General features: G+C 35.2%; 2 protein-coding genes across 4 annotated transcripts in view; one reads left to right on the forward strand and one right to left on the reverse strand.

The window, feature by feature from the left end:
• Nucleotides 1–2,521: 2,521 nt before the first annotated feature.
• Nucleotides 2,522–21,385, forward strand: part of LOC140052221 (probable ATP-dependent RNA helicase DHX40) — a 61,256-nt gene continuing 42,392 nt past the window's right edge. The window contains exons 1-17 of one of the 3 annotated variants that reach the window (XM_072097704.1): nucleotides 2,522–2,698; nucleotides 3,270–3,416; nucleotides 3,740–3,858; nucleotides 4,571–4,822; nucleotides 5,198–5,396; nucleotides 5,541–5,640; nucleotides 5,803–5,889; nucleotides 6,228–6,299; nucleotides 7,598–7,708; nucleotides 7,953–8,033; nucleotides 9,657–9,814; nucleotides 9,900–10,014; nucleotides 10,442–10,550; nucleotides 10,714–10,884; nucleotides 11,229–11,315; nucleotides 11,502–11,652; nucleotides 17,307–17,409. In XM_072097704.1, the coding sequence (XP_071953805.1) occupies nucleotides 2,569–2,698; nucleotides 3,270–3,416; nucleotides 3,740–3,858; nucleotides 4,571–4,822; nucleotides 5,198–5,396; nucleotides 5,541–5,640; nucleotides 5,803–5,889; nucleotides 6,228–6,299; nucleotides 7,598–7,708; nucleotides 7,953–8,033; nucleotides 9,657–9,814; nucleotides 9,900–10,014; nucleotides 10,442–10,550; nucleotides 10,714–10,884; nucleotides 11,229–11,315; nucleotides 11,502–11,652; nucleotides 17,307–17,407 (2,190 nt within the window). In that variant the 5' untranslated portion in view covers nucleotides 2,522–2,568 and the 3' untranslated portion in view covers nucleotides 17,408–17,409. Of the gene's footprint in view, nucleotides 2,699–3,269; nucleotides 3,417–3,739; nucleotides 3,859–4,570; nucleotides 4,823–5,197; nucleotides 5,397–5,540; nucleotides 5,641–5,802; nucleotides 5,890–6,227; nucleotides 6,300–7,597; nucleotides 7,709–7,952; nucleotides 8,034–9,656; nucleotides 9,815–9,899; nucleotides 10,015–10,441; nucleotides 10,551–10,713; nucleotides 10,885–11,228; nucleotides 11,316–11,501; nucleotides 11,671–17,306; nucleotides 17,442–21,385 lie in introns of those variants that run through there. The other 2 variants (XM_072097689.1, XM_072097696.1) reach the window with 2 other exon arrangements.
• Nucleotides 17,483–20,011, reverse strand: LOC140052442 (isatin hydrolase-like). The gene is made up of 2 exons (XM_072098055.1): nucleotides 19,614–20,011; nucleotides 17,483–19,069 (listed from the first exon to the last, which is right to left on the reverse strand). Exons 1-2 carry the CDS (start codon nucleotides 19,793–19,795, stop codon nucleotides 18,367–18,369), a joined length of 885 nt encoding a protein of 294 aa, XP_071954156.1. The 5' UTR covers nucleotides 19,796–20,011; the 3' UTR covers nucleotides 17,483–18,366.

Below are 21,385 nucleotides of genomic sequence, written 5' to 3' on the forward strand. Positions count from 1 at the left end.
ACGGAAATGCTCTTCTTTGAAAACTCGGATCTAGCTGGTAATGGGGTTTTGAATATATCTAACGGCTGTTTGTGTAAAAATGGAAAATAAATATCAATATCGTTTATAATATATCTTATATTTGTTGAAAGAGCAATATTTATCCTCGCCGTACAAATGCATAGTCAACTGTCATCATGCATGTATACTCTTCTTGCAGCTATAGGCCCTAATCACTAGTAATAATAGCTATTCAATAATCGCTATAGGGGATATGCCATCTTACCATCCTGTCTTCTGTGACAGCTGTCTCGCATCCAAAATGCACAAATTTGCCTCAAAACAGGGTTGGGTTCGTTTTAGTTCATTGAGCAAATTTTGACTTTTTAACACATTTTCATGAACAAAGTTCGTAAATCGTAGAGGATTAATAATAATAATGATTTACTACAGCGCTTTTTAGCTTAAGTGCTAAGCGGACCAAAATAAATGACTTAACTAGAATTTAATTCGTCACTTTGACGAATTATAGGTGATCATTTTTATCATTTTAATGAAATTAACACTTTTTAAACATGCATGTACGTTAACATACGATCGTAAAAAGTTGATGTACGCCATCCTATGACATGATGCATACGCTTATAGTGCTGAGTTGTGCCTATTATATGCCATATACAATATGTACAGTATATACTGTATATCTATAAACAGTGTAGCATAGGTGAAATTACGGGACACGCATCATGTTCTAATTTTTTGGTATGATGGAATTATCAAAATAAACTCAAAGATGACAATTTCGAAAGATAATGAATTGAGCAAATAAATATAAGAATTGGAAGACAATCTGGCACGTAGAAGCGCCGTGAGCGCTCTTTGAAATTTGTATAACTTTGACTAAAAAAATGTAAAAACTACTTTTTAACTTCAACTAGCCATATGATAATATCACAACATCCGATAGGCTTAATTTTTATATGAATTCATATCTAAATTTCATCAGCTTTCATAATAAGTTATAATCTTCAAGGTCACCTTTAATTCTGAAGAGCTGTAAGATATTCAAATATACGCTGAAGGTGAAATTACTTGACCCACGTTATTCAAGTTTTTAGGCGTAATGACGTCATCATAATGTAAATGGTGGCAACTCATGAGAAAGATAATTAATTTAGCAAGCACATACTGAAATTTGAGCGAAAAACGGGATCAAATAATGGAGATGCGCTCTATTGAATGTGATAATCTACACAAAAAGACAAAAATTCCTAATTTTTAAATTCAAGTGGCCATTTGATGACGTCATACCATTTTGTACGTCTAATGTGTATATACATTTGTATCTACAACTTATTGGCTTCCATAATAAGTAAAAAAAATTGGGGTCACCTGTCATTCTGAAGAGTTATATTCATTTTAAAAAGGCCCTAATTTTTACCATTTTTAGCACTTTTGTACAATTAATGTGCACATTTTGTCATTTTTAACGTGCTCGTATAGCGTTATTTTAAGTCAGAATGGACTCAAAGTCGGAGAATGTACTAAGGATTGTGAGTAGAATGTGATGTATACATAAAATTTTATTTTTTACGATTTTTAAAAATCGCGTGCGCAAAAATGTGTTTTTGCGCAGTAATTTTTTGAAACACCCAAAATTATAGTAAATTGTTTTATGAATTGTACAAATTTTACAATTAGTAAGTAGGCTTTTTGTTTGTGGCTCTCGCGCTATTTGTATTTTACAATTTTGTTCTGTAAAGTTTTTTACCCACCCACAGTATGAGTCTTAAAAAAAAATGTGGACACTTTGGTGTCACATCATCAAGATTTAAAAATAGCCCACTTCCATATCTTACTGGTCTGCTAACTGTCCATGAAAGTTTTTGTTTGTAATATGATACTTCACACTTGAAGTATCTAAGGCGTGATGACCCCCAGACTTGACCTTAGCAATAAAATAAACTAAATTGAGTCTGTTTCATATCAAAGTTATTCACTTCTGTAACAAAATTCACATTATAAAAAGAGAAAAGAAACGTTTAATTATAACTCAAAAACCACATTGTCTGACAGACAATTGAAGTATTTTTTGCTTTTAATTAAATTTTTTTCAGGTAAAATAACTATTATGTGACAATAAAATGACACATTCAAAAACAAATTTGAAATAAAACATATTTTTCAGAGGGACAATATATCTTTAAAACTGTTACGTCAATAAGCGAGCAGCGTTTTTTGTAAGAAATATTTCTTGTTAATTAAGGCCTTTTGTAAAAAAATCCTTAATTCACCTTTTTGGCTGCTACGGATTTTTATTTGCCTTAGTGAATTGTTTTTGATATTTCTTGAAATAAGGATACCGAGAGATAGAATTACCGTCATGACCCGCGTTACATTACATTGCATGCCTCGCTGGCTCGCACTTTGGCAACGCTCACAGTTTGTTTGATGACGTTTTCCGTCTGTAGTTGACGGTTATTCGCGCGAGAACTATTTCAGAGCTTTCGCGAACGGACTTGTTCACCTTCGGCGTGATATTTGAGCGATATTTTAGGGAGCTAGGCCTAGGAGCCTAGATTTAGCAAAATGAAGTTACCAATTGATAGTTTTAGGAAAGAATTAATTCGCTGTGTTAAAGATAATTGTGCGAGTGTAGTAGTAGGACAGACGGGAAGTGGTAAAACTACTAAGTTGCCTCAATTTCTGCACGATTATGGTAAATAAACCCCCTACTCTCGGCCTACTAAAGTACTAGGCATGCCGCATACATACGGCATAGCCTGCTATGCTAGTTAATAGTTAGTAGGCTTTTTAGGGCTTTCTAGGCCCTCTTTGCTGGTTACGGGCGGGATGAATCCGGGTTGTATTAAATACATGCTAGCATAATGTTTAAAATCATTTGGATATTGATTGTTTTATGCAATCATTTGAAAAGTAAAAAATTAATTCCATGATTTTACATTTTTTATTAAAAATTGAAAAAAAAAGACTGCTCGCAGATGATCTGAATGGTAAATTGTTACTCCAGAGGTGCAATGCCACACAACGAAAGAAGCAAATCGCGTTAACTATGATAGGTAACGCGTTGATGATTGGCATTATTAATGGTGCAATGCCTTTATTATTTATTAAAGCTCTGTCTACACTATCAAACTTTATAAGACAAACAAAATGTGATGTGCCCATATATGGATATAATGATGTCTTATGACTACCATATTTGGGCATATCACTACCATATTTGGGCACATCATTATTATACTCATACTGTTCTTTCATTTGTATAGGTTTTACTGATCATGGAATGATTGGTGTAACGCAGCCAAGACGTGTGGCTGCCATATCAGTTGCAACAAGGGTTGCAGAAGAGATGAAGTGTGCAGTTGGTGACAAAGTTGGTTACCAAGTACGATTTGATGACAGTACATCTGATGGTAAGCAAAAAAAAATAAATATTTAAAAAACGCATTTGATTTCTGTCAATGTTTTCTGTTGTTGTTTTCTGTTGTTAGTTTCTGTCATTGTTTTCAGTTGTTATTTTCTGTCATTGTTTTCTGTCATGTTTCCTGTTGTTATTTTCGGTAATTGTTTTCTGTTGTTATTTTCTGTTATTGTTTTCTGTCATGTTTTTTGTTGTTGTTTTCTGTTATTATTATCTGTCATGTCTGTCTGCCAGGATGAGCCTCTAATAGGCCTACTCTCTTTGTCTTTTGTTAACTGTCCATACAAAAATATATTCTGCAAATTGTTTTTTTAGCTACAAAAATCAAGTACATGACAGATGGCTGTCTATTGAGGGAATTCCTAGATGACCGAGAGCTTAGAAGATACAGTGTGATTGTCCTGGACGAAGCCCACGAACGAAGCTTAAGCACGGTAGGTGAATAAGCAGAACTTGTAAACATGGTACCATGAATTTGGATGTGTACCCTGAATTTGGATGGCTACCCTGAATTTGGATGGCTACCCCGAATTTGGATGGGAACCCCGGATTTGGATGGCTATCCCCAATTTGGATGGGTACCCCAGATTTTGATGGCTACCCCCAATTTGGATGGCTACCCTGGATTTGGATGGCTACCCCCAATTTGGATGGCTACCCCCAATTTGGATGTGTACACTGGATTTGGATGTGAACCCCGGATTTGGATGGCTACCCCGATTTGGATGGCTACCCCTGATTTGGATGGCTACCCTGGATTTGGATGGCTACCCCCGATTTGGATGGGTACCCCAGATTTTGATGGCTACCCCCCGATTTGGATGACTAATCCCCGATTTGGATGGCTGCCCTGGATTTGAATGTGTACCCTGGATTTTGATGGCTACCCCCAATTTGGATGGGAACCCTGGATTTGGATGGGAACCCAGATTTGGATGGCTACTCCAGATTTTGATGACGACCCCGGATTTCGATGACTACCCTGGATTTGGTTATATCTTGATTCATATATTTGTTCCCATGTTCCCATCATGCATTTTGTTAGTGTTCCCATCATGCATTTTGAATCTTTGGCTTGACAACAGTTTTTATTTAAAGTGTATATCTTGTGCTTCTTTAACATAATGTTATAATATTCTTATTTAGGATATCCTATTTGGTTTGGTGAAACAAGTTTTTATTAATAGAAAACGGAAGTCGTCAACATCCAAGCGAGAGCGCCCTCTCAAGATTGTTGTGATGTCTGCGACCTTAGATGAAGGAAAATTTTCAAATTTTCTGAATGACTGTCCAGTTGTTGAGATTCCTGGACGTGTTTTTCCAGTGAAAAATATTTACTGTGATTTAATCAAAGAAATTGACCTGAAAAATGACACTACAATCAATTATGTGAAAAAGGTACAAATGAATCTGTCTCACTAAATTAATTATGTAATTTGTTATTTCAATATTTTTCACAGGTAGGCACACCTAACAAAGCACACCTTTAGAAATGAGATGCTTCTGGTATTTTTGAATGAAATAAGTATGAACTTAAATCAAATATTATTACAAGACAATAAGACACTGGCATCCAAAATACTAAGATTCTAAGAGTAAATGTATCGTTGCAATGAACAGTGTTTTTATAATATGAAGGTCTAGCATATTTAGTATGCTCTGAAAGCATTGTTCTTAAACACTTTGTACACACTTTTATTTTATTTTTGACACAACTCCCATGATATGAATTTTACCTTTTTTCATCTGTTGTTTTTTTCTATTTTTATGCAGGTTGTTGATGTTGTCATGGAGATTCATATGGAACAGCCATCTGGTGATATCCTTGTCTTCTTAACTGGTCAGTCTGAAATTGAACATGCATGTGACCAGTTATTCCAAATGTCCGAGAAGATAGACTATCGATACGATGTAAAAGATACAGAAGTTGAAGCCCTGCTAGTTCTTCCGGTGTATGGTTCAATGCCTACAGGTAAGTCATGGTCCATTGCACACCACTAGTCATGCACTCCAGACGGTCATTGCTTTTGGTTTAGTATCGTCCATTATGTAGGCCTACTGTTTTTTTAAATTTCTTATACAATCCATCATAGCATATTTCATGAAACTATTTCAGAACTTCAACGTAGAATATTCTCTCCAGCTGATCGTGGTGTACGGAAGGTTGTTGTAGCAACAAATATAGCAGGCACATCATTAACAATTGATGGTATTCGGTAAGTAACAAGTTCATAGAAAACCATGTTGCACTGTTTTTTACTTTCTAGACAAGTCTTGAAACCTTTTCTTTAATAAGTCTTATTTGGCTCATTTCTCTCATTTTCATCCGATATTTCAGCAGGTTCTATTTGGTTAATGAGGTCTTTTTTTGTTGTTAGATATGTTGTTGACAGTGGCTTTGTGAAACAATTAACATACAACCCACGAACTGGTCTTGATGCTCTACAGATTGTACCCATTTCAAGGTATTTTCTTATGCTAAAAATGCTAAATCTCTATCAAAATTAACCTTTCCCATCTTTTTATATCCAAAGCCAATTTTTGTAATACCATTTTCACATCTGTAAATTGTAACAAGTTATAATGAGGCTTACACTGATGAGAGGCATGTTTTTGTTTTGGGATGTCCCAAGTTCTAACTGTATGCACACCCTGGTATTAAATTAAACAATCATAGTAATCAAACTGTATGCTTTCTCTCGAGAATTCACAATGTTCAAGTATGCATGTGTGAAAATTTTCTTTACATGACCTAAAAAATACTTGTCTTACAATAACTTAACATTAATACATGTTTGTGTAGGTCAGAAGCCATTCAGAGAACCGGCAGAGCAGGTCGAACAGCTCCTGGAAAATCTTATAGAATTTATTCAAAGTAAGTTTATATTTTAATTCAATGAATATAATTTCTGTGTCTTACCGTATATTTCGGTGTATAAGTCGCACTTTTGATACGCAAATTTGACCTCTAAATTAAGGGTGCGTCTTATAAACCGAACATAAATGCCTCACCACACAGATTGTAGTTGTACATATCGTCACCTCGTTGGCTAGGCCTGAGTAGGCTAGGCCTAGCTACAGTGTACTAAACGTAACGGCAACCTGCTTCTGCCTAGTTTTCAAGGCATTTTAGCGTGATGTTATACTAAATATGATGAAAAGATTTGTTCATTATGGAGCTGTTTTAGGCGCTCCGATAAAATTTCATTTGTAAACGTTTACGATTGGAATAGCCTAGTATTTATTTATACTTATACGCACGATCGCCGACCGCCGTACCCTCAGCGCAAGCCCTTCTTGGCGGCCACATGGTGTACGGTATTCGACTAGTATCGAGCGAGGCTAGCCCACACACGTGCGTGTTACACACACGGTCATGCACTCGATGTTGAATAACAAGTTAGAAAGAACTTCTTGAGGCTGGGCGCGGCCGAGCCTAGGTAAGAAAAAACCTAAATATAGGACGCTGCTGTAGATATAACAAAATACATTATTACAATAATATTGATTACAATTTAAAAAAACATTGTTTTGATGAAATATAAAGTGCGTCTTATACATCGACGATATAAAAAATACTGATATTTTACTCTCAGTTAGGGGGTGCGTCTTATACACAGGTGCGACTTATACACCGAAATATACTGTTAATTTTGTTAAAATATAAAACCACAAAAATAATGAATGTAATAAATGTAAGTATTTTATGAGAGATGCACATACATGATATCTATATAACTTAACTTTCTTTTTTAAACATGTTACTATACTGTACAATAATTACTAATTATATTATATTACAAAATTTAAACTTGAATTCTTTATATTTGTGCTTACTTAACTTGCAGCATAGTATCTTCAAAGTCAATCTTGGAGACATACTTCATTGTTGATACACTTTTATCCTTATTTATTTTTTTTTTTACGTATTCTTTCTTTCTTTCTTTCTTTCTTTCTTTCTTTCTTTCTTTATTTACCCATAAATATAAATTATAAACATTGTAATAATATACAAATAAAAATAATTATATCAAGGGAAGGGCTAAAAAATAGTTAAAACTAATCAAGTTCAGCCCCTAAACATTGAAGTATAAATAGTTATATAAATAAATTAGGGCAACTTGTCTAAAATAAAATTAATATACATAAACATTTTTTTTTTTTTTCTTGAAGAGGATTTTATGAAAACTGTATGAAGGAGGATACTATTCCTGAAATCCAACGTTCTAGTTTGACGAGTGTTGTGCTGAATTTAAAGTGTATGGGTGTTCATGATATTATTAAGTAAGTTCAAAATGTAAATTAAAATTAATAAATAATTAAAATTAATAAATAAAATAAAATAAATAAATAAAAAATATATAAATAAAAGTGTATAGCTTGGTATAAACGTAGATCTCAAGTACAAGTCAACTGACACTAAGTATCTGTTACTGACGGCCATGTGTCTTCAGAAGAAGACGGCTATAAGACTAAAATGCATACCAGAAAAGTTGACCATGTTAACTATTTGAATATTTTATTTTAGTTTTCCGTACTTGGATGCTCCGGAAGAAAGAATGCTATTGGAAGCCTTGCGAGAACTTTACTACTTTGGTGCTATAGATAGGTAAGAGTACAACATCCGGATTTTGACAAAATCCATTCACATTTTATTAAACAACTTAATTTGTTGTTTTTTCAAGGATGAGATTCCTCCGTGGATCCGAGGATTTCCGCGTTTTAAAGTATTATTTTGAACCTCTCGATATTATTTTATATCCGTAGAGTTTTTTTAAGGTGTTAGACACCGTCAAACGATCGATTTTCCCGATAATTTTTTTTCTAGCAAACTATTGCCTTTGTTGGTGGCGCTATTTACTGTATATTAACACGGTGGTCGGTTTGTTTTTCGTAGGTATTTCAGTAATCGCGAGCTGTTCAAATTTTGTGTAATGAAACCGGCTGCGGGGTTAATATCTTCACGAATGCCTAATTTCTTGTCGGAGCGTGTGCGTTCAGGATGCGTGCGTTCATCCATTTGTTCAACGTTTCACGCTTCTTATTCATCTCTCTGTTGACTCGATTTTACCGCAAATCTTTGTTTTACCTGAATCCCTAATGAAGCGCCTTCTCTGCAGTAACTATGCCAACATGAAGTAACCTATCTCTTCAGATTCTATTGAAAGTTAACAATTTTTCATTAAACATGAATACTTCAATTTAGAAACAAAAAACCATACAGATCATCTTTTAATGAAAAATCAGACTTATGTGTGAAAACATTAAATTCTAATGAATGAAAAAACAACCTTGATGCACTATTTAATAGACTTGATTGTGGTAGGTATCTTGCTGTAGTTTAAATTATGCATGACTGCATTGTGTGTGATGTAATCATCGCTAAAAACAAAGCATACCTCTTCCACTTCATTAATTCGATCCGAAAACTAACCGCAAACTGTTCAAATTTTGTGTAATGAAACCGGCCGCTGGGTTAATATCTTCACGAATGTCTAATTTCCTGTCGGAGAACGTGTTTGCGTGTGTGTTAAGGATCTGTGCGTTCAACCATTGGTTCAACGTTTCACGCTTCTTATTCATCTCTCTCTCGATTCGATCTTACCGCAAATCTTCTTTAATAAAATCTACATTCATAGAGTTAAATGTTTTGTTTGCAATTTATTGTAAAATGAACTACGGATCAGGTGCCGTTTTCAACCACCTCTCTGTCGGCAATTGACGAAGATCGGCCCAACTGTGCGGACATTCGGGCCCAACTATGTGGAAGATCGGGCCCATTCTAAAATAAAGGGAAGCCATCTCGATCGGTCCACAAAAATGAATTGGATTTATAATTGTCCACCATAAAATAAACCTGTTTCTGCTAAACGGTATATTTTTGGTAGCAAAAAGAACATAAGAATAAAATAAAAGCACATCAACCACGACATGCTACACAGGATGCACACATGTCAGAGGGTCCCACGTACAATCAACGATTAAGACGATCGGGCCCATAAAGAAATGGGCCCGATCGTCCATGGGCCCCAAGCGGCCCGGTATTACTGTACTGCACTTTCACACCACAATCTCTCTCATTCACCTGCGCGGCGGTGACCATGAAGTGTCTCTTTTAGGTGCGAAACTGCAATAGTGCCGGTGCAGCCTATGTAATGTGGTTGGTATTTTCCTCTTTTTTGATTTTCTCAGTCTTTATATTTTTTAAAAACTTGTTTTGTTATATCTACAGGGAAGGTCATATAACTGATCTTGGCTACTTAATGGTTGATTACCCATTACCTCCAAGCCTAGCGAGGGCGGTAATCTACTCCGGTGCAATGGGTTGCCAGGATCTTTTTCTTCCAATTGCAGCCATGTTGTCAGTAGAAAATGTTTTTATTAGACCCGGTAAGTTGCAAACCAAACATTTAACTGCTTATTTGAAACATTTTGTTTTTAAATTCCTTCATCCTGTTAATAATTTCTTTTGCAGGAGATAAAAAGCAACAAAAAGAGGCAAGTGAGGCCCACAATGAGTTGGCACAGATTACTGGAAGTAACAGTGATTTTGCAAGTTTGCTTGCAATTTTCCATCAATATTCTGAAAGGTGAAAATTCACAATTTAGTATTACATATTACCTAATACTGTATTTCTTAAGCACACACACACACATTGTAAGTTATGTTACTTTGATACTCACATGAAATGATGTTGTACTCATGTTCCATGGTGCTAAACTCAATATTAAACATCTTTTATCTTTAATCGGAGAATTTGCAAATATTTCGAAAGTATGAATGTTTCATTGTTGGGATGGTAATTAAGTAAAGTATGCATGTTTCATTGTTGGGATGGTAATTAAGTAAAATTGTAAATAATTATTTTTTCTTAGTATGTATTTTCATTGTATTGTTTGCTTATACAGATACTTGCCCTTGATGGCATTGGCAGCAGCCACTTAAATTGAATTATGCCCATGTTGCAACGTTAATTGATACTATTTTACTCAATGAAATTTTATTCTCATTTACAGCAATTCCCGAAGTAGATGGTGCAGGAAAAATTACATTCATCAACGAGCTCTTAAAACGGCTCTTAGCGTACACATACAGCTGAAAACAATTGTTGAAAAACAGAAAAAGGTCAGATTCATTTGAAATTAAATTACTTACTGGTTCTGGGCAACTTTATCCAATAATATTCTCATTTTTACCATTTACACATTATTTATCTTTAAATATCTGGCTGCAGATTCAAGATAGATATCAATAATAGTTTAATTGACTACCATAATCTGAATTACAGGACAAAACATTTCCTAAAGTCAATGAATTTAAAGGATCAAGCAGTGAGCTACTACGCAGAATACTATGCACAGGCTACTTTGGGAAAGTTGCAAGGAAAGCGCCTACTGGGAAAGGATTCCGTACGATGGATGGTCACGGTACAATAGTACATATACATCCTTCATCAACAGTAATTACCTTGTTTATTTGATATTCAATGCCATACCCTAATACACACATCAATCTTGCTTAGTGTATTTTGTATTTTGTACGATGTATTTTATCTGTATTTTACCAAATTACAACACAATTTTTAACTTTGAACAAACAAAAATAATTTCTAACCATGTACTATATTTTACTGTGTTTGATCATGAATAAATGATATGAAATAGAATTCACACAGTCTCTATGCTAAACATGTACACACTGTAGGTGAATACAGGTGATACTTAAATCCCATTTTGTTTTTTTAGAAACCCTAAACTACTCTACCTTTTTTAGAAACCCTAAACTACTATACCCTTTTTTCAGCTTATAGGAAAAGAAGACATTTTGGATTGGGTGATATACCATGAGATTGTGTGGACTTCAAAGGTTTATATGAGAACCGTATGCCCGGTAAGTACCACGCTAATTCTACCATTGTTATAGAATTGGCTAATAGTGATAAGATAAGTCATACTTTTATATGGAAGACTACGATCATTGTGTGTACATATCTGAAAATACTTGTGACCATGAAGCAAGTGTTAGACTGCTACCATTGTTTTGACAAAACTCATTTTATTAATATTTTTCTTTTAGATTCAGTATGATTGGGTATGTGAACTTCTTCCAAGGCTTCATGAGTTTGATGCATATTCATTGAGTGGATGTCTGGCATCACAACCTGATGTTAACAAAGTAGAAGAAGACTTGAATAAACCAGAATTAAAAACATCAAGTCCAGCAGAAAGTAAGAGAATTTTTGACAGTAAGCATTGATTGCACTTTTCAGCACTTCAATAAACATGAGAGACAGAGACATGGGTTAAGCTCCGTCTACACTATCAAACTTGTTTGATAGTAAGCATTGATTGCACTTTTCAGCACTTCAATAAACATGAGAGACAGAGACATAGGTTAAGCTCCGTCTACACTATCAAACTTGTTTGATAGTAAGCATTGATTGCACTTTTCAGCACTTCAATAAACATGAGAGACAGAGACATGGGTTAAGCTCTGTTTACACTATCAAACTTGTTTGACAGTAAGCATTGATTGCACTTTTCAGCACTTCAATAAACATGAGAGACAGAGACATGGGTTAAGCTCTGTTTACACTATCAAACTTGTTTGATAGTAAGCATTGATTGCACTTTTCAGCACTTCAATAAACATGAGAGACAGAGACATAGGTTAAGCTCCGTCTACACTATCAAACTTGTTTGATAGTAAGCATTGATTGCACTTTTCAGCACTTCAATAAACATGAGAGACAGAGACATGGGTTAAGCTCTGTTTACACTATCAAACTTGTTTGACAGTAAGCATTGATTGCACTTTTCAGCACTTCAATAAACATGAGAGACAGAGACATGGGTTAAGCTCTGTTTACACTATCAAACTTGTTTGATAGTAAGCATTGATTGCACTTTTCAGCACTTCAATAAACATGAGAGACAGAGACATGGGTTAAGCTCTGTTTACACTATCAAACTTGTTTGATAGTAAGCATTGATTGCACTTTTCAGCACTTCAATAAACATGAGAGACAGAGACATGGGTTAAGCTCTGTCTACACTATCAAACTTGTTTGATAGTAAGCATTCATTGCACTTTTCAGCACTTCAATAAACATGAGAGACAGAGACATGGGTTAAGCTCTGTCTACACTATCAAACTTGTTTGATAGTAAGCATTGATTACACTTTTCAGCACTTCAATAAACATGAGAGACAGAGACATGGGTTAAGCTCTGTCTACACTATCAAACTTGTTTGATAGTAAGCATTGATTGCACTTTTCAGCACTTCAATAAACATGAGAGACAGAGACATGGGTTAAGCTCTGTTTACACTATCAAACTTGTTTGACAGTAAGCATTGATTGCACTTTTCAGCACTTCAATAAACATGAGAGACAGAGACATGGGTTAAGCTCTGTTTACACTATCAAACTTGTTTGATAGTAAGCATTGATTGCACTTTTCAGCACTTCAATAAACATGAGAGACAGAGACATGGGTTAAGCTCTGTTTACACTATCAAACTTGTTTGGTAGTAAGCATTGATTGCACTTTTCAGCACTTCAATAAACATGAGAGACAGAGACATGGGTTAAGCTCTGTTTACACTATCAAACTTGTTTGGTAGTAAGCATTGATTGCACTATCAGCACTTCAATAAACATGAGAGACAGAGACATGGGTTAAGCTCTGTTTACACTATCAAACTTGTTTGATAGTAAGCATTGATTGCACTTTTCAGCACTTCAATAAACATGAGAGACAGAGACATGGGTTAAGCTCTGTTTACACTATCAAACTTGTTTGATAGTAAGCATTGATTGCACTTTTCAGCACTTCAATAAACATGAGAGACAGAGACATGGGTTAAGCTCTGTTTACACTATCAAACTTGTTTGATAGTAAGCATTGATTGCACTTTTCAGCACTTCAATAAACATGAGAGACAGAGACATGGGTTAAGCTCTGTTTACACTATCAAACTTGTTTGATAGTAAGCATTGATTGCACTTTTCAGCACTTCAATAAACATGAGAGACAGAGACATGGGTTAAGCTCTGTCTACACTATCAAACTTGTTTGATAGTAAGCATTGATTGCACTTTTCAGCACTTCAATAAACATGAGAGACAGAGACATGGGTTAAGCTCTGTTTACACTATCAAACTTGTTTGATAGTAAGCATTGATTGCACTTTTCAGCACTTCAATAAACATGAGAGACAGAGACATGGGTTAAGCTCTGTTTACACTATCAAACTTGTTTGATAGTAAGCATTGATTGCACTTTTCAGCACTTCAATAAACATGAGAGACAGAGACATGGGTTAAGCTCTGTCTACACTATCAAACTTGTTTGGTAGTAAGCATTGATTGCACTTTTCAGCACTTCAATAAACATGAGAGACAGAGACATGGGTTAAGCTCTGTTTACACTATCAAACTTGTTTGGTAGTAAGCATTGATTGCACTTTTCAGCACTTCAATAAACATGAGAGACAGAGACATAGGTTAAGCTCTGTTTACACTATCAAACTTGTTGGATAGTAAGCATTGATTGCACTTTTCAGCACTTCAATAAACATGAGAGACAGAGACATGGGTTAAGCTCTGTCTACACTATCAAACTTGTTTGATAGTAAGCATTGATTGCACTTCTCAGCACTTCAATAAACATGAGAGACAGAGACATGGGTTAAGCTCTGTTTACACTATCAAACTTGTTTGATAGTAAGCATTGATTACACTTTTCAGCACTTCAATAAACATGAGAGACAGAGACATGGGTTAAGCTCTGTTTACACTATCAAACTTGTTTGGTAGTAAGCATTGATTGCACTTTTCAGCACTTCAATAAACATGAGAGACAGAGACATGGGTTAAGCTCTGTCTACACTATCAAACTTGTTTGGTAGTAAGCATTGATTGCACTTTTCAGCACTTCAATAAACATGAGAGACAGAGACATGGGTTAAGCTCTGTTTACACTATCAAACTTGTTTGATAGTAAGCATTGATTACACTTTTCAGCACTTCAATAAACATGAGAGACAGAGACATGGGTTAAGCTCTGTCTACACTATCAAACTTGTTTGATAGTAAGCATTGATTGCACTTTTCAGCACTTCAATAAACATGAGAGACAGAGACATGGGTTAAGCTCTGTTTACACTATCAAACTTGTTGGATAGTAAGCATTGATTGCACTTTTCAGCACTTCAATAAACATGAGAGACAGAGACATGGGTTAAGCTCTGTCTACACTATCAAACTTGTTTGGTAGTAAGCATTGATTGCACTTTTCAGCACTTCAATAAACATGAGAGACAGAGACATGGGTTAAGCTCTGTTTACACTATCAAACTTGTTTGATAGTAAGCATTGATTGCACTTTTCAGCACTTCAATAAACATGAGAGACAGAGACATGGGTTAAGCTCTGTTTACACTATCAAACTTGTTTGATAGTAAGCATTGATTGCACTTTTCAGCACTTCAATAAACATGAGAGACAGAGACATGGGTTAAGCTCTGTTTACACTATCAAACTTGTTTGATAGTAAGCATTGATTGCACTTTTCAGCACTTCAATAAACATGAGAGACAGAGACATGGGTTAAGCTCTGTTTACACTATCAAACTTGTTTGATAGTAAGCATTGATTGCACTTTTCAGCACTTCAATAAACATGAGAGACAGAGACATGGGTTAAGCTCTGTTTACACTATCAAACTTGTTTGATAGTAAGCATTGATTGCACTTTTCAGCACTTCAATAAACATGAGAGACAGAGACATGGGTTAAGCTCTGTTTACACTATCAAACTTGTTAGATAGTAAGCATTGATTGCACTTTTCAGCACTTCAATAAACATGAGAGACAGAGACATGGGTTAAGCTCTGTTTACACTATCAAACTTGTTTGATAGTAAGCATTGATTGCACTTTTCAGCACTTCAATAAACATGAGAGACAGAGACATGGGTTAAGCTCTGTTTACACTATCAAACTTGTTTGACAGTAAGCATTGATTGCACTTTTCAGCACTTCAATAAACATGAGAGACAGAGACATGGGTTAAGCTCTGTTTACACTATCAAACTTGTTTGATAGTAAGCATTGATTGCACTTCTCAGCACTTCAATAAACATGAGAGACAGAGACATGGGTTAAGCTCTGTCTACACTATCAAACTTGTTTGATAGTAAGCATTGATTGCACTTTTCAGCACTTCAATAAACATGAGAGACAGAGACATGGGTTAAGCTCTGTTTACACTATCAAACTTGTTTGATAGTAAGCATTGATTGCACTTTTCAGCACTTCAATAAACATGAGAGACAGAGACATGGGTTAAGCTCTGTTTACACTATCAAACTTGTTTGGTAGTAAGCATTGATTGCACTTCTCAGCACTTCAATAAACATGAGAGACAGAGACATGGGTTAAGCTCTGTTTACACTATCAAACTTGTTTGATAGTAAGCATTGATTGCACTTTTCAGCACTTCAATAAACATGAGAGACAGAGACATGGGTTAAGCTCTGTTTACACTATCAAACTTGTTTGATAGTAAGCATTGATTGCACTTTTCAGCACTTCAATAAACATGAGAGACAGAGACATGGGTTAAGCTCTGTTTACACTATCAAACTTGTTTGATAGTAAGCATTGATTGCACTTTTCAGCACTTCAATAAACATGAGAGACAGAGACATGGGTTAAGCTCTGTTTACACTATCAAACTTGTTTGGTAGTAAGCATTGATTGCACTTTTCAGCACTTCAATAAACATGAGAGACAGAGACATGGGTTAAGCTCTGTCTACACTATCAAACTTGTTTGATAGTAAGCATTGATTGCACTTTTCAGCACTTCAATAAACACGAGAGACAGAGACATGGGTTAAGCTCTGTTTACACTATCAAACTTGTTTGGTAGTAAGCATTGATTGCACTTCTCAGCACTTCAATAAACATGAGAGACAGAGACATGGGTTAAGCTCTGTCTACACTATCAAACTTGTTTGATAGTAAGCATTGATTGCACTTTTCAGCACTTCAATAAAGATGAGAGACAGAGACATGGGTTAAGCTCTGTCTACACTATCAAACTTGTTTGATAGTAAGCATTGATTGCACTTATTCATGGCGCTTGACCTTTGACAAGATCGCCTAAAATTTATAATTTAAATCTACGATACTTAGTATTGTATATTGAGGAATAGCCGCTCCATAGTCTCTTTGCTTTTCTTCCTTATATCTTATTCTTATTAACTCAAAATTATTTTTACTAACAAACATTACTATTTGTATGCCTAGTGTATAAACATTATTGACATAATTTCATAAACATCTTCATGTCGTACAACTACTCGTAACATTTTTTCTCAACTTTCTATCATCTAAAAGTCGTAGTTAGTCATACCTCGGGTCACATTCTATGGTCACCGTACAGATAGGCTACTACATTAGTACTTCTATGAATGGATGACTAGCCGGTGACAATAACGCTAGTTGGTCATACCCAGTACCGTTTTGATTTTACGATCATTCGGGAAACCACCTCACGACAACCACCTCACGAAATTAAAAAAATTAAATTAATTAAACACACATACATATTCTTCTGCTTCTCCATTGGTTTTTACTCTGTTAATCTTTTATATCTACTAAGGTATGATCATGCTTCTTTGTACAGTAAAGCAAAACTCAGAATAGTAATACAAGTTACATACAATTTTCTAAAGGATTTACTAATAATACTTACTATGGACATAATCCGACAGGTTAATGAGTAGTAAGTGAGGGTATATTGACATTGCTGCTTGGGATAATTGACGATAATTAAACTGTACTGTATAACAAATGTTATCATTATTGTAGGTGTAGTTCCAAAGATAACAAAACGCAACAATGAAGACTCTGTTTCAGAAGCCAGGCAACGTTACCTAGAGAGAAAGAAAGCACGCCAAGAACACAAATGAAAGTAAGTGTTTCTTCTCATTTCAATATGTGGACAATATAATTGCAATATTAACACATCAAAACATTGTTATGTTTGTTTAATATCCTCCTATAACCTTAGTATAGATTATTTAATAATATTTAAAATCAGTATTTTAGTATACAGTAAGTAGTAGTGAGACTGTGGAAGTTTTTGAGTTGAGCTAATTTTGAATGAAAAAAAGCTGATTTCACACAAATAAAAATCTCACCACTGGGTTAGCTTCAGTTGCACATTGTTGTAGCAAACATTTCTAGGTCAACAGGAAATTGTAATACAGTACCGGCAGGAAAATTGCCCTTAACATTCGCATTTAAACCTACTTAAGGCTGACCCATGCAATCTACTTAATACTTATGATATATTTTCTGTGTAAGTTGCATTCTAAGAACTATCAATATTAGCATATTTAATCTTATTTTCCAGTTAGGAAATTCCAAAGTGTCTTAATTTCACATTAATTCTCCATGTAAGTTGAATGACTTTGCACCAAAGTTGATGCTTGTCTGTGTATGTGCCAAGAAACATTATATCTACTTCCGAACACATTAAAAACAGGAAATACCTCAGTTAATATGCATGATCTATTTTTCTTTGTTAATGCTAGCTTTACAGTACACCAGAAAATAAAAAATGAAAGATTGAGAGAAAGAGAAAGTTTGTATAGAAATATAATAGATTAAGTGATAAGACTCTAGAAAGTGGTTAGAAAAAAATATGACAAAAATTAAATAATAAACGAGATGAAAGGGAAAATTGGATTTATGGAAGATCGAAAGCTGAGAAGAAACTTGTACAGAAAAAGCACTGAATAAGAGAAACAAAAATAATAAGAACTTAGATAAGCGGAAAACTTCCACCCATTTGGTTAACCTACACACAATGACAATCTTTTTTCTAGTTATTATTATCTAGATTATTTTAATTTCAATGGTATATCTAGAAAAGTATTTTGTAAACAAAAACAATGAAGAAAGCAATGAATGTCAGAAAGTAGTTTGACGCGGTAGCGCTCACTCCATTTATGACGTCATCGTTAACGATAGCAATAATTCTAACGGGTGCACCACTTCCGTCTTTAATCTTCATCGGTAGCGCGTATATTGTGCTCCCGGTCGTCGGCATCTTGTCCAAATTCGCCACGTTTTCAAGACCGAAGATGTTTTGTTCGAAAAATACTACATGCGAACTGAAATTAGTAGACTGTCCGAAATCCAGAGATGATGTGTCTACGCCTACGCCTACAATGTTACGATTTTCAACGAGCCATTCTGCGGCAGGTGTACTGAATCCGGGGAAATTCAGAAGCGAGACATCGTTTTCATCTGTGTAAGAGTCGTTACGATCCGAACCAAAGTACGCAGTACGGTTAGGGTAGAATTTACCCCAACCTGAGAACATCATTACAATGGCGCCGTCGGGTATACGACCATTCTCTTCTTCCCAGGCCATTATATCATTGATTTCAACTTGTGCATCGGGGTCCATGGAGGCTTTAGATGAGATGTCAACTTTTACTCCGGGGCCTACTAGATGACTTGCAGGTACTGCTTCAATTCTCAACTGTCCCTCCCGTAAGTGTGCCGGTGCGTCCATGTGTGTTCCAGTATGCTCACCCGTTTCAATGCGATTGGATTCAAACCTTAAAAAAAACCATTTATTTGATTTATATCAAGGCGCTTTCAATTTAAAAGAGACTTAACTGCTTCCTTACAATAAAAATAAATTCCTTTTCATTGCCATTCACATAGTCGAGTCATTAATTTTATACAGTAATCCCATGAGTGTTAATTATACACCCTGGTAATACAGTACTACGAAACATAGATTCTGGCGGGTCGCCATATTTCTTTTCGTACATAAGTTGGGGACGGACCCCCCCGGGCGGTCCCCTCATGAAAAGAAATATGAATATCTTTACTGTAGTCATAGCCATAAGGTGTGACGTAAGAATTGAACTATCGAGCCGTCTGTATAGTCGGGTGGTTTAGACTATGGATTTTACATGTCGGTGTATGGAGTTCGAATCCCATGAGAAACTTCATTTTACGTTTACTAGAGAGATTAGTTTGAGGGTTAGGTTTAGTTATATTTATTCCTATCTTTCACAAGGGGTCCCCAACTTATGTACGAAAAAAAAATTGCTGGCGGGTCTCTGTTTTCAGAACACCCATAGTAATACTTACCATAGAGGTCCATATGTTCCACGGTGAAGAATTTCTTGTACAAACCCCTCATGGCCCGGAAAAAACAGCGTATTTTCGTCAAACGTATACGTCAGGTCAATAATGTCACCGTTATCATGTTCGCACACTGCGTGTAACGCATGCAAAGTCAAGCAAACAATCATGGAGCGTGTATAGTACATTCTGAAATCAGATCGCCTGCTGGACAACTCGGGGAGTTATACGTCTGTCCTGTCTAATACGATAGTAGAGTCAATTAAATTAACCTTCACACAACTCCCACTCGTAACAAAAATCAGGATTATTCAAATTCATTGACTGAGGAATCCTTCATCTCGGACCAATCATTGTTTGTTCACTAAAGCGTTTTATTTGTGTTTTGTTTACTGTTGAAGACAGTAGTGATAGTATTGTTGAGAAGAATAAAGGTACAATATAGCAATGGTTTTGATTCAGTCTAAATCAAATTAAGCGTTCTTTCTTTGTCATGTCAACATTATTGTTGTTGAGGTTCAGTATCGACGTGCCTTGATCCTAAGGCATAGGTACGTGACCGTGATGTGTAACCTTTCTACGAAACGACCAATTACATATTTTCTTGAATTTGTTCTGGAAATCCATCAACTTCCTACTTTGGATATCGTTATAGTGTTTTAATAATATTAAGTCAGTAGAAATTAAGCGTTGGATTATGACATCTTCCGGTGTTCCATATTATGATATTATTAGTTTTTACACCCTGCTTGTTCACGGAATACGGGAAATATCTACGTTCTGGTTCCTATTCCATGAGGCCGACGAAGGCCGAATGGAATATGGAACCAGAACGTATATATTTCCCGTATTTCTAAGAACAAACAGGGTGCAACGATTGTATCTCTTATAGTGTACACATATAAGCAATTGGACATCATTAAGGAGCTTTCGACGATTCGATTATCATTTTTTACGGACCGTCGAATACGGGTTCATATTCGATGGTTGAAATCACAACTACGCATGCGCTCAACGATAAAAATACAATACAATACATAAACAACACGCGCGTAGAAACAGGTAATACGGGATATACAGTATTACCCTTCTGATCCGCTTGACTGAGGAACTGGGCGTAAGGTAATAGAGAATTATATCTCATACATATTGACCAATCGGATTACAGAATTCACGTACACTAAGAGATATAAGTATATATATCAAATAACCTTGAATACAAGCTTTTATAATTGGTCAATACTTCAGGATTAATTATGATTGGTCAATACTTCAGGATTAATTATGATTGGTCAATACTTCAGGATTAATTATGATTTGGTCAATACTTCAGGATTAATTATGATTGGTCAATACTTCAGGATTAATTATGATTGGTCAATACTTCAGGATTAATTATGATTTGGTCAATACTTCAGGATTAATTATGATTGGTCAATACTTCAGGATTAATTATGATTGGTAAATACTTCAGGATTAATTATGATTGGTCAATAGTTCAGGATTAATTATGATTAATCAATACTTCAGGATTAATTATGATTGGTCAATAGTTCAGGATTAATTATGATTGGTCAATACTTCAGGATTAATTATGATTTGGTCAATACTTCAGGATTAATTATGATTGGTCAATACTTTAGGATTAATTATGATTGGTAAATACTTCAAGATTAATTTTGATTGGTCAATACTTCAGGATTAATTATGATTGGTCAATACGTCAGGATTAATTATGATTGGTAGGTCAATATTTCAGGATTAATTATGATTGGTCA

Source organism: Antedon mediterranea, chromosome 1 (genome assembly GCF_964355755.1).
Source record: "Antedon mediterranea chromosome 1, ecAntMedi1.1, whole genome shotgun sequence".
Classification (NCBI taxonomy): Eukaryota; Metazoa; Echinodermata; class Crinoidea; order Comatulida; family Antedonidae; genus Antedon; species Antedon mediterranea.